Source organism: Nyctereutes procyonoides, unplaced genomic scaffold (genome assembly GCF_905146905.1).
Source record: "Nyctereutes procyonoides isolate TBG_1078 unplaced genomic scaffold, NYPRO_anot_genome, whole genome shotgun sequence".
NCBI classification, from domain to species: domain Eukaryota; kingdom Metazoa; phylum Chordata; class Mammalia; order Carnivora; family Canidae; genus Nyctereutes; species Nyctereutes procyonoides.
In genome coordinates, this window is record NW_026575035.1 from 9,154,779 (window position 1) to 9,168,281 (window position 13,503).

General features: G+C 36.5%; 1 protein-coding gene across 4 annotated transcripts in view; it reads left to right on the forward strand.

Annotated features, from left to right (window-relative positions):
• The window catches only part of EYA1 (EYA transcriptional coactivator and phosphatase 1), a 169,491-nt gene that overhangs the window by 115,043 nt on the left and 40,945 nt on the right, over positions 1–13,503 (forward strand). For all 4 annotated transcript variants that reach the window (XM_055318297.1, XM_055318298.1, XM_055318299.1 and 1 more), the window contains exon 12: positions 2,044–2,133. In XM_055318297.1, the coding sequence (XP_055174272.1) occupies positions 2,044–2,133 (90 nt within the window). The remainder of the gene's footprint in view (positions 1–2,043; positions 2,134–13,503) is intronic.

The following is a 13,503-nucleotide window of genomic DNA, read 5'->3' on the forward strand; positions in this document are numbered from 1 at the left end:
AAAACTAAGATTCGGTGAAAGCTTTTCTTTATTTGTGAACTATTTTCAATTCTTCTACAACCCACAAGCTTTCACAGATTTTAGGTGGCCTTAAACAGGGACAATATAAAGAATCCTAAGGAATAGAACTCATCAAACAGGAAATCTGAGGGAGGTGATTTTATTTGTCCTTCCCCACCGTGCTCTTGAACACTCAGTTGGTCTGTTTTTTCCTCTGTCTTGATATAAACCCTGGGGAGTTTGCTTTGCCCCTTTGCCAACCCTAACCCTTGACTTTGGCAGCACTGTTCTCTGCCTTCTTCCCAGTATCAATCAGCTAGGCAAGACAGGAATTGAGGCCAGCAATGTCATCCTGCCCTATTTTCCCAAACCATCCACTGGCCCTTCCCTGGGGCTCCTGACGGGTAGACCATTGGAGTGCTGGCGGGATGGGGATGGTGCTAGCAGGGTGGGCGGCCAGAGAGGTGTTGGCTCCTCCCCCGGCCAGCTGATTGGCACGTGGCAGGCAGCCAATGAGGCAGTCTCTACCCCCATCCCAACATCCCAGGTCCCTGCTCTCTCCAAGGTGTATGGACAGATATGATGGTCCCAAATTAAGAGACAAGAATTTTTTTTTTTAATTCTACATAAGAACAAAGTGTTTTTCAGTCAATCGTCTGATTTATTAGATGAGCAAACTGAGGATCAGGGAGGTAAGGACACCAAAGTAGGAGAGCAAAGGTGAGAGCTTTTCTGTCATTGCTTCCTGCTATTTCCCAAAGTCCGTGAGGAGATGATACTTGAGGTGACTACTCAAGGGCTTAATAGATTCCAGATACAAGGAGAGTAGATGGTCAGGACACAGGCAAGTCTTGAGCTCTGGAATGGAGATAGCACGCTCAGAAGACAATGCACAAAACATACAAAGTTTACATCAGACAGTAGAGACGCACACAGTGTACACCAATACGTGAAGGCATGATTTCTCTAGTTATAATTTCCCCAGTTAATGATGATATCGGTAGATTCTATACTTAGTCCAAAGGCTTGCTGTAATAACAAAGTAGTATTTCAGAAATTATTGTCTGAAAATATTTAAAATGTCGTGCTTGTAAAAGCCAATATTGTTAGAATGCCAGTAAAACCTTACCAGTAAAAACTCACATTCCATCTTTGTATCCTTGATGGACATTTTTTCTTTCCTAATTATGCAGGTCTTCACCATCAGCCATGTGGTTTCCCGGATTCGATACATTACAAATACAGTAACCCCATAAACACTGCAAATATTTGCATAGCCCGAGTTCTTCTCAGTGCCAGTAGATGTCATTGGGATATGGGGTTGTATGAGACAGACTGCTCATCACGAGTGTGCAAGGCTTGAAGTTTTTGATGGAAGCCCCTGTACATCTCAGAATGCTGGTACTTCCCTTTGTGTATGGTACTGGCTGTTTGAGGGCTGGATAGTGTCGCATGAATGTCAGGATCAGCTCACTGTGCTGGGCATGGTGCCAGGTGGTCAGAAAGGGTACCACTTCCTACTATGAGCATGCTCAAAATTGTCAGGCAGTCTGAATAAATAAGAAACAATGATAGTTGTCATCTGATGTAGAATTAGTATTTATTACTCCTCTGAAATTAATCTATATTATATCTATTTTCTGGTATTTGTGGCAATGCTTTCAGATACTCTTAATGGGTTGTGGCACAACACAAACAATGTCTTCTCCAGTCACTGAATTTCTTGCTTTTGAAACAGACGTGTGAAACTAAATTTCCTCTGTTTTCTATGTCTCAGTAACCCTAGATTTTATATTTTTGTAATATTCTAAGCAGCACATCATTTCTTCCTTATGCAAAGTACGAACAACATTTGGGTCACTTGTTAAATAAAATAAGTCCCTGACGTCTGCCCACACAATGGGTCACTTACACCAAAAGCCGCTGAAGCCCAATGAATCTCTTGCTCTCACCCCTTCCTGTCACTGACTCCCTCTTATTGTGACAATATATTCCATGAACCTGAAATATATATGTTCTTGACCTGAAAAATTCTTCTTTTAGGATCCACCTACATCAGTTTCCCTTGGACTGAGAATGGAAGAAATGATTTTCAACTTGGCAGACACACATCTGTTTTTCAATGACTTAGAAGTAAGTTCTGATTATTTTATATACACACTTCATGTTACATGTGTGAAAATTGATGAATGGCCTTTTGAAATAACAATGAGATATTATTTTGTGACTATATAACTAGAATAAGGAGATAAATTAATTATATGGTGATGTTTGCCTTCATGGTATTTCTGATTTTGCTTTATTTTGACTCCTATGTTTCAAGGTTAGATTCCTCATGACCCTTGGCAAGGATTAAAATTTGATGTCAGGAATCTTAAATATTAAACTGTGTTGGTATCAGAAGCTACAGATTCGTCAGCTACATAATTACTGTTGAGATGGATTACCTTCAGAATCCTCCAGAAGTCGTGATACTGGCATATGCTGTGTCAGACTTTTATCCTACTGGGTCACATGCTTTTGTTTCTGATTGCCCCAATTGTATAACATTTTAGTCCGGCCTCCGCTCTTTGGGCTGCCAGGTTTTCTTAGGTCAAACTGCTGATGATTTCATTTGCCCATTATGGTTTGGGGGGAAACTTTTAAGATGGTTAATTGTGTTACGGGCACTGTCAAACATGATGATCTCGATTAGCAGCATTCTTAAGAATAAAGACTATTGTTTCTCATATCTCCATTATGAGAAAACATATAACTACATTTCACTTTCTTCTTAATAGAGACAGTTGTTTATTTAAATCCTGCTGTTAAGCAAGCTTGTGGTAGGGCTGCCAACAGGCATTAATCATCAAGTTGTTGTTTTGGTAGATTTTATAAATGTATGTTATTTCAGACAGGAGAAGAATCTGAAAGATTCAAATAGAACTTTTACTGATCAAAGTTAATTGGCAGCAATTGGCCTTTAAATATTTCCTGATGTTTCCCTTTTCAAAATCAAGCAAAACACACCTTATTTAATAGATGAGCCAAAATCATTTGAAAAATGCCAGTGTGTGACAGAACTTAAATGCGGTTTGTTCAACATCTGTCCTGTATTTTGATTTCTTTTCATCTGCAATGAAACTACTCATAGGCGAATTGGCAACTTCCAGTGCAATAAAATTATTTAAATGTGCTTCATTTTTTTCCCCATTCCTTAGTGAAATATTTATTTTTACACTTAGAATAAAATACAATTTTTTTTTGCATTTTAAAGTGTTTGTTTTTCTTAAGGAAATTATATGTAAGGCATTACTTTTTTTTAAGGTAGAAATATTCCAAGTGAGTGACAAGTTCAGAGTTGCCTTTAGAAGAGCTTAATAATCATTCTTATTTTCAAAAGCTGTTTCTGATTTATGGTTGTGATTCACTTCATAAGAGAAGGGCACAAAGAATTCCATATTTTACTAGTATGTTAAAATTCCTCCCCAAGTTTCCATTTGTTTCTAATGATACAGAATGGGCTGATATTTTGTCTTGAGTATAACCTTGTTACTCTTATTGGTGTTAATAGGTGTTAATAGCGTCCATCAAGAAGAAATTAGCAGTAATTTGCTATTGCTTTTAAATTCTACCTTCTTATAAATGCCAAAGCTTGTCTATGCAGTGCCAAAACTATGTGGTGAAAGTGAGAAGTTAGGCAAAGTAATAATTCGGTATAATATAGACCAAAAAGCTTCCAAACTTGGTGTTGATATAATATAGCTGGATTTTTATTTGTTTACCGACATTATTCACAGTGAACTATATACAGAGAGGGTCTAAAATAGTGCTCAGGCAAATACATGAAAAACACCTATTGAAAGTTCTACTTTTAAGGTGGTAGGGGATGTAGTTTTTCCATAAGCCCAGATTGAAACTAAAAGAAAATGAAGAGGTAGGGGGTCTATGCAGTCACTAAAATACCTGATTCTATTCTTGGAATAAGGACTCTGACTTATGTAAAACAGAGAAGGGAATAAACCAAGTATAAAAATCAATAGTAGAAACATTATTTAGGCTTATAATCTTATAAAAGTTGGTTTTAAGTTATTTTACTCGAGAATAATATGAGGGCGTCAGCAAAAGTATAAATGAAAGGTCCACTTAGCCTCTGTCTTTGAAAATTGTTTACTTGCTCTAGATTTGAACAATATTTTAAAAATAAACTGGTTCTTTAACTTATTGTAGTCTTTCATTGTATGTTTTTGTAATTCAACAGGCCTGGAACTGGTCATTGCAAATATTAGTTTCTTTCAAAATAAAAAGCAGAATTATTTCCTGGGAAAAATAAATGTATTGGCATTATATTCCCAAGAAAACCAAAATTATCTCATCAGGCAGAAATGGTGTGGTAACGCTGGATTTCACACTCTAATGAGCAATGTGCTGCGGTAGGGGACATGGATATTTTAATATATTTAAATTACATGTTTTTAGCTTTTTAAGATCTCTGATACAAGTAATTTCAAGGAGATTAGTGATCTATTGGTTAGCTTGAAGTGTGATTTCTGAACTCCAGTTGTTGGCCTCATTTTCTTTTAAAATGTTAACTTTTTGCCAGCCACCCCTCTGTATAATTTGGTTAATTCACAGTTTTGGCTTGTAAGAGATTCTAAATAATGAAACACACTATGTGAGAGGCTTTCAGTAACAGTTCCTGTATTATCAAAGTATATGCTTAAAATAGTTATTAGGATATTATTTAGGAAAGTTAGACTATCATTTTAAAGTAATTTAGAAATATTTTAATTGTATTTTAAAAATTAAAGAGTTAATCATTTTTAGTTTTAAGTCTTATTTGTCACTTCATTTCATAACATTTGTAAATAAAAGCAATCACAAATTAGTTGTGTTGACATTTGGGGGGAGTGGACAGGGAACAAAGGAGAAATTTTGGGTTTTTTGTACCGTTAAAAATCTTTGACATGTTAAGAAACATGAGTGACAGGGAGACATAATTATCAAAGGAAATGATATCTTCCCCCACCAGAGAAGGGTTTAGACTTTAGTTCCATAGTGTACTTCTGGCTTTCCTATTTCTAAGTCTGAATAACGTCCTGCATATCATTTTACCAAAAGGTCTCTGCATGCAATACGATGATGCTTATATGGAAGTCATTTTTTATGAATGACAGTATGGAACTAGAGGGTGTGTTTTTTTTTCCCCCTCAGCTTCTTTGGTAAAGTATGATGCTTTCCAAGTGAATGGAGAAAGAGTTCTTTCTGTTGGATTTTTATTGAAAGGCAACCTGCAAACAGAGAGAGGAAAGGAAAGGCCTTTCGTGTCTGATAATGTTTCAGTTTTAACTTGCCGTTGGTCAGTTCTTCTGCTAGACTTTTCCACAGTTAAGGAAAGTATTTCATCAAGGCGGATATAAGTCTAAATACAAACAAAATGTAAGCTTATGTTGAATTTTCTCTCTCTGTCTGCTGTTAAGTACTATCATTTTGATGTAGTTTTGCCTGGGGTGAGAGTGAGTTGCAGGGTGGGGTGTCAGCTTCTGTTTTGTCCTCAGCTAGTCTCTGTTCCCCTCAATTTTACTGGCATTATGGTTGCTTTACTCACTGGTATTATTGACCTGGTGGCCTGCGAGAGCCTCAGAGGGTCTCACCCCACACTCCCCACTGCGGGGATCAAGGTTGGGAAGCAGCAGGAACACTCCCCACCCTTCTGTCTCTGTGTGCAGGTGTTGTGCACACCACATTCATCTGGATGAGTGTGAAGTTACATTAGAATATTCTCCTCCTTCTAGTGTGTTACACAGTTGGGACAGACCAGACGATACCTTGGTGTCAGGATTTATGAATATTTCAGTCCTTTTTTGGACCTTTGCTACATAGACTTCTGTCCCAGATGTGATTTTTAAGCACCTGCTCCTGGTGGCCCCTTGTTTTCACCTTTTCTACTAAGAAAAATCTTGGGGGACACCTGGTTTGCTCAGTGGTTAAGCATCTGCCTCCATCTCAGGTCATAGTCTTGGGGTCCAGAGATTGAGTCCTGTATCAGGCTCCCTACAGGGAGCCCACTTTTCCCTCTGCCTATGTCTCTGCCTCTCTATGTCTCTCATGAATAAATAAATAAAATCAGAAAGAAGGAAAGAAAGAAAGAGAAAAGAAAAGAAAAAAGTCTTGGGATAGAAGGTTCTGGTCTCAGTAGAGGCCAGCCTGCGTTTGGTGAGTTGAAGTCCATGGAAAGGATCTGGAAATAATCCCTAAATAGTGCCATGGTTTAAAGGAAAGAAGCTGTAATGATTTTTCTTATTTATAAAGAAAAAAAAATTAGTTTTCCCCTTGGTTTAATTTAGTGTTTAAATTCGTAGTAATATTTTGTTACTCCAAACCTTAGGTTGTCATCTAATAACCTAATTATTTTAATATTTGTTAATTATTTTGATATTTGTTGTTTAGAAATTTAATTTTAGCTAGGAAAAACAGTCTGTCTTCAAAGCATCAATCATGGCAATGGTTGATTACAAGTGATTTAGTAGCTTTGATTACAAGTGATTCGTTCAGTAGTAACCTAATGCTTATGTTTCCAAAAGTGTAAAGACTTAAACTAATTCAGAAGTTGATTTGAGTTGAAAAATATAATTCACCTAGAAAGTGCCTTATTCTCCATAAATAGGAAGAAACTTTCATGCCCATTATCTAACTATTGTGGCGGGTGCTGAAAGCTCTGGTTCTCTGCTGCCAAAAGAATAGGACACTTCAAGATCTTGAACTGTTTTCTGTTTTCAGTCCCTTTCACAAGCCAAGAGCAGCTATATGGAAATGTGTGTATGTATTACTATTACATTCCAAACATAAACATACCCATACACAAATATGCCATTTGTTTTCTGCTCTACACAGAGGCTTTTGTATACTTATTTTCCTCTTACAGATTTAGCAAACGTAGAGGATCACTTTTTATTTTTTAAAGATTTTATTTATTCATGAGAGACACAGAGAGAGGCAGAGACATAGGCAGAGGGAGAAGCAGGCTCCCTGTGGGGAGCCTGATGTGGGACTTGATTCCTGGACTCCGAAATCAAGACTTGAGCTGAAGGCAAAATGCTCAACCACTGAACCACCCAGCATCCAGAGGATCACATTTCTTAAACTGCCAGTAACATCCTTCATAACATCCAAAATATTGCCTTCTGCATGCAGACTGTTAAGTGAATTAGACTGAATTCTTGCTATCTTAGAGTCTTAAAATAGAAGAACAATTTCTACTTCCTTCCCCATGGAAGACACTCAAGTTGACTTTGCCTTCCTATGTTTTAAGGTAAGTTGTTTGGCCTTGTCCCATTTCCTTAGTGGACAAAAGTAACAGCAAAACCCTCAGTTTAGAGAGCAGAAGACAGTTTTCAGGTAACAAATGATTATTAGACATAGTAAATGAATATTGGATTTAACTATGTTGCAAGTGATGACTGAAAAGAATGTCCTTATTTTCTTATTATTACTAATGAAGAACTTTAAGTATTCTTCCAATTTAATCATCTTACAAGATTGTCATCTTTCTTTTATCTGAAGTAAGAAATAGAAATATTAAAATATATTCAAGGACTTCCTTAATTCTGAGTTTCACCAGATAGGTGTAGGAGTCAAAGTATATATATCTGTTTAACATAATAAAAGATAGTATGTCACCTTACACTGACAGCCAGCCTTGTACTTACCAGTAAAATAAGAGGCACACTGTCATCACAAAAGGAAAAAAAAATAAGAATGCCCTCTGCCAGCACTATTATTCAGCATTATTCTAGGAGTCTGAGGCATAACATGAGCTATAATTAATGAAATGAGAGCGATGGAAATGATTGATCTTTGCAAAAAATTTGATATACATAGAAAATAGAAGGGAATCTACTAGAGTAGGCTGAGAATTTATAATATATTTCAGAAAAGTGAAGGATTATAGAATTTTAAAAACCAGTAACCTATTATAGCAAGACATGCAAAAAGTTTATTTTTTTCAAAAATTTTAATAATTTTAAAGTAGCAGCAGTAACCATAACACCAAGACAAAAAAAAATTTTTTTAAGAGGAAAAATAAGGAATGACCTATGCAAGAAGTATTTGCAAGACACATATGAATAAAACTTTGAGAGATCTAAAGAAAGATTTGCATAAAAGATTTCTTCCTTTCCTTTTCTTTTTTGTAACATGTTCTAACAATTTTGTAAAATTGTTCCTAAAGTCCATTTGAAAGGATAAATAGGCAAAAATAACTGGAAGGTTTTAACAAAAAGTAATAGCATCCAGCTCAACCAAATAGTAAATGGTTTATAATTCTACAATTATATGAAGATATGTGTTAGCCTACTGTTAGCCTACATTGGCATTGGATAACCATTGGGAGAAAAGATCAGATGGCTCAGGGATGCCTGGGTGGCTCAGTGGTTGAGCATCTGCTTTTGGCTCAGGTCATGATACCGTGGTCCTGGGATCAAGTCCAATATCGGGCTGCCTGTGAGGAGTCTACTTCTCCCTCTGCCTTGTCTCTGCCTCTGTGTGTCTGTCATGAATAAATAAATAAAATCTTAAAAAAAAAATCACTCAGGCACAGCCCAACTTCTAGAAAACTCTTGTATGTGTTAAATGGAACCAAGCAAATTAATAGTGAAGGGATGGATTATTCAACTTGTATGCAGAAATCAGTCAATTAAAGAGTTAAAATGTAAAAGAATAAAACACAAAGAGAAAACATAGGTAGATCAAAAGGAGATCTCAGATTGCTTACAGGAAGTAAATTTTTGGGTAGCTGTTTGGCAATAAGCCTCAAGAGCCTAAAAACATTGCACTCATTTTACATCTAAGAATTTTTACTTTTATCAGAGCTGAAGGCAAGTGTTTATAATAATAAACATTTCTGAATTACGGAATTCTGATGATGTTTTGTTTCTTGACCTGGGTGTTAGTTACAGGAGTATTCCATTTGTGAAAATTCATCAAGGTGTGATAGTTATTTTTTCAGTAAATTGTTAATTTTTTAAAAGGCACTATTTTGAGGAATAGACACACACACATAGTTTGCTGTCAATTCTGTTTTTAAAAAAAATTGCATGCCCTATGTATAATATATTCAACTGCTATGTTTTAGCAGAGTATCTGGCCCATAGAAGGCACTCAATAAATATAAGTTAAATACAAAATAAATGGAAGAGCAAAAATATATGGAAAAAATACACCCTAGAATTTTAACATTATTTATATCTGGGATTTGGGTGTTCACTATACTCTTACTTGTATTTCTCTGTATATTCTGGGGTTTGTTTTTTTTTTTTTTTTTTTGTAAAATATATTTCTTTTGTGATCAGGGTAGAAAACAAATACTGAAAAAGAAAAATGCTGTTTTTCTAAAGCCATGGATAAAATAAATTATTTTTAATTAATAAAATAATTAATATGTCAGCCCATTAAGAGAAACATAAGAAATGGCTCAATAGAAGAAATGAGCAAGAAACATTGAACAGATTATTTGCAAGAGAAAGACATTCAAATCGTCCACACACAAAAAGGAAAAATGTTAGTTTTCCACTTTTGGTAATCAGAAGTGTCAGAGGGTAAGTGTTCAGACTATTGCCCATTTATCAGCAAAGATTTAAATTCAGTGATTTATTTCACTGCACTGCAGTGCAGTAAACACTTGTGTACATTGCTGATAAGGATATAAATTGGTACAAGTTTTCAGAAAATCAGGCTAAAAATAGGCTATACAATGCAATGTAACTTTAATGTTAAAATGTGTGGCATCATCTGAAAAGATTACATACAGTATGATTCAAACTACTTGACATTCTAGAAAAGGCAAAAACTATGAATGGAGACAGTAAAAAGATCAGTTGGTTGCCTTGGGTTGGAGGGAGGAAGGGATGAATAGATGGAGCTCAGAGGATTTTTTAAGTAGTGAAACTATTCTATATGATACTACCATGGTGGATACACAACATTGTACATTTGTCAAAACTCATAGGATGTACAACACCAAGAGTAAGCTCTACCGTAAACAGTGGGCTATAGGCGATGATGATGTGTAAGTGTAGGTTCATTGATTATTACAGATGCAACACTCTGATGTAAGATGTCCATAGTAGGGGAGGTTATGCATGCATGGAGACAGGGTGCATATGGAAAATCTCTGTGCTTTCTGTTCAGTTTTTTGTGAATCTATTACTTCACTAAAATCTAAGGTTTATTAACTTGTTAAAGAAGTTATGGCATATTAAAAATACTGGAGGAAATATTTTTTAAAAACTACCATGATATAACTTCAAATTTAAAAATAAGTCTTCAAAATAAATCTTACAGTATGATTCTGTTTTAACATATATGACATTAAAAAATAACTAGAGAAATATATTAAAAGTTGCCAGTCTGGATGATGGGGGTTACAAATGCTGTTTCTCTGTGATGCTCCAAAACTGAAATGATTCTAGCATTTGTCTTTTTATATTTTGTTGCTTCTGTCCTTTATTCAATAGTTAATACATATTTATCAAGCAACTGTTAAGTGCCAGGCACAGTTCTAAATGCTGAGAATACAGTGATGATTGAGTCAAGGTTATTCTCATGGAATTAGCACTCTGGAGGGGAAGTAGGAAATAAGCACTATGTAAGTAGAATAACTTCATGTGGGAATAAGTGCTATAAAGAAAAAAAGTAATTGGATAAGGCATGGATCACCTAAAGTGGAGCATCTTTAGCTGAGATGTTCAGAAAGAGGTGTCCCTGAGGAGAGGACATTTGTAAAGAAACCAGGAATTTGGGAGAGAAGCAGCTGCAACTACAGAAGATTCTGCATTCTGGAAAGGGAATGGCAAGTGCAAAGGCCCTGTGGTGGAAATATGTTTCATTCCTTCAAAAAATAAACAAGATCAATGTGGCTATAACAGAGTGAATAGGGGGACAATGACAGAGTCCATATCATGAAGGACCTTGTAGACTGTAGTGAAGAAGTTGGATTATTTTTCTAATTGCAGTAGAAACTCATTAGAGGGTTTTAAGCATTAATATGATAGATGAGTGTTTATACTCTTAAAAGATCAGTCTGATTATCATACGAGGAATAAGGCAAGACTGGAACCAATGAGACCAATTAAAAGACGGTTCAGCCAGCTACAGAGACTTGTACTGTGAGACTGTAGCAGGTTCTGGACATGGTGAGAAGCTGTAGGATTTATAGTATAATTTGGTGGAAACACCGGCAAGATTTGCTTAAGGGATCAGAGGTGGGAGAAGACAGAAAGCTGAATCGAGGATGGCCACTAGGTTTTGACCTGTGCAACTAGGTGGAGGGTGGATTATCTGAGATGAGAAAGAATGGTTTTGGGGTGATGAGGATGTGGAGGTTGTACTCAAGTATTTTGTGTTGTGCATATGAAGTTTGAAGTACATATTTGCCACCCAAGTTAAGAGATTATATACATATAGGTTTGAATCTCAGAGGAGAGAAGTAAATTTGGGGATATAGTGTTGGAAGTCATAAAGGCATCTTATATGGGAAAGAGTGCCAGGTGAGAAGAGGGCCTATGATTGTTAGACACTCTAACAATCAGAAGTAAGACCAAGAAAGAAGAATTTTTGAGAGAGAGTGTTAAGGACTAGACAGTGAAGTAGATGGAAAAGTATGAGGTACCATAGAAACCTAGAGAATAGTATTTCAGAAACAAGGGAATAGTGTGCTGGGTCAAATGCCACCAACGTTGAGGAAGTTGGGGACAGAGACACGATTGTTGAATTTGGCAAGAATCGTGATGGTTGTTGTGTCTGATAAGCAGCATTTCAATGAAGAAGGAAGACATAAGCCCAATTACTGTGGTTTGAGGAGAGCATGATGGTTGACAAAGTGAAGACAGGAAGGATTGAGTGTTCCCACAGTGATAGAGTGCAAAGAGATGGGTGGTGTGTGGAGGGGATCAGAGAATCAAGGGAGGTTGTGTAGTTTTTCAGTGGAAGACATTTAGGCCTGTTGGATGTCAGTTGGAATGATCAGTAGAAAGGGAAAATATATGGTACGGCAAGAAGAGAGAACTACAGGAGTGATGTCCTTCAGTAGCAAGAGAAGTTGGATGGCATCCAGAACACGAGATAAGAAGAAAGAGAGCACTTGCAGGTGCAGGCAGGCAGCTGGGGTTCAACATGCTAAGAGGAGGCTGTTCTCACTAACAAGACTTACCATTCTATTACGATTCTCTGTCTGCTGTCCTTTATTCCCCACTAGGCACAGTCCCTTAAGGGCAGAGGCAATGGCTTGTCCACTTGAATCCTAAGCTCCTAACACAGGATTTGGTGCATGGAAGGCTCTCATATGTTTCTTAAATTTTTTCCAAAATTTTCAAATTAATAGTCTATAATGAGAATGCATGCATGCATGCATCCATGCATGCTTGCTTGCTTGCTTTATTTGAGGGAGAGCGTGGGTGGGGAGGTGCAGAGGGAGAGAAACTCAATCTTGTGACACTGAGGTTATGACCTGAGCCCAAATCAAGAGTCAGATGCCTAACCAACTGAGCCACCCAGGTGCCCCAGCACCCCTACTTTTATGATTTGCAAAAATTAATTTTTTACAGGTAAATAATTAATCACAGACTTAAAAACCATTGAGATTCCCTAAGATGTTAAATTTTGATATCTTTTTCTTAAAGTCATATTTTTAAAATTCTAATGCCAATATACAATATACATTGAAGGGTATGATATAAAATCATACACAGTGTGGTTCTAGTTTAAGGTTTTAGTAAAAGGTATTAATGTCAAAAGAAAAATAAAAGATTTTCTACATTAAAAAAACATTACAAAAATAATTTATACAATAAGAAAAACTTATTTCCAAATAGTGATATATATCACCACTAATTACACAGTAAGCTTTATTTATATTTTTATTTTCTATAGTATTTCTTAAAATTAGCAAAGTATTGAATTGTAATCAATGACTCAACTACAACTTGACTCAAAGCACTCTATTTATGTGGTTTGCTATCTTACAATGCTAGAGGTACCAGCAGTTGAACTCATGAATTCACTCATTCATGGAGGAACCCCTCTGTGCCTCAATTTCCTGTCTGTAAAACTGGGTCATGATAGTACGTGCCTCATAGGTTCAATGTGCGGATTCAGGACTGATGTGTCACTAAGTGCATAGAACTAGCATGGGCCCATAGGAAGTGCTGAAGAAGTCTAAGCTGCTATTACTGTTTATGGGGATCTTCTACATGGAAAACCCTAGATAGGAGGGCTCTGGTGGAAGAAGAGAGATGACTTAAGGAGGAGTTAGAGAATAAACAATGATACAGTAGCTGGTTTGCTGCCAAAATTCCCATGTAGACCTCCAGTAGTAATCACACCAGAAACAGCAATAACAGAATCTGCCAGTGTTTAATTTGCAAATGCAACTGGTTCCAGGCATATCACATGCTACTTCTCCTGCCCTTTCCTTATTCACAGTCCCCTCCCACCTCCAGTTCCATGACAGGGGATTCACTCTTGGCG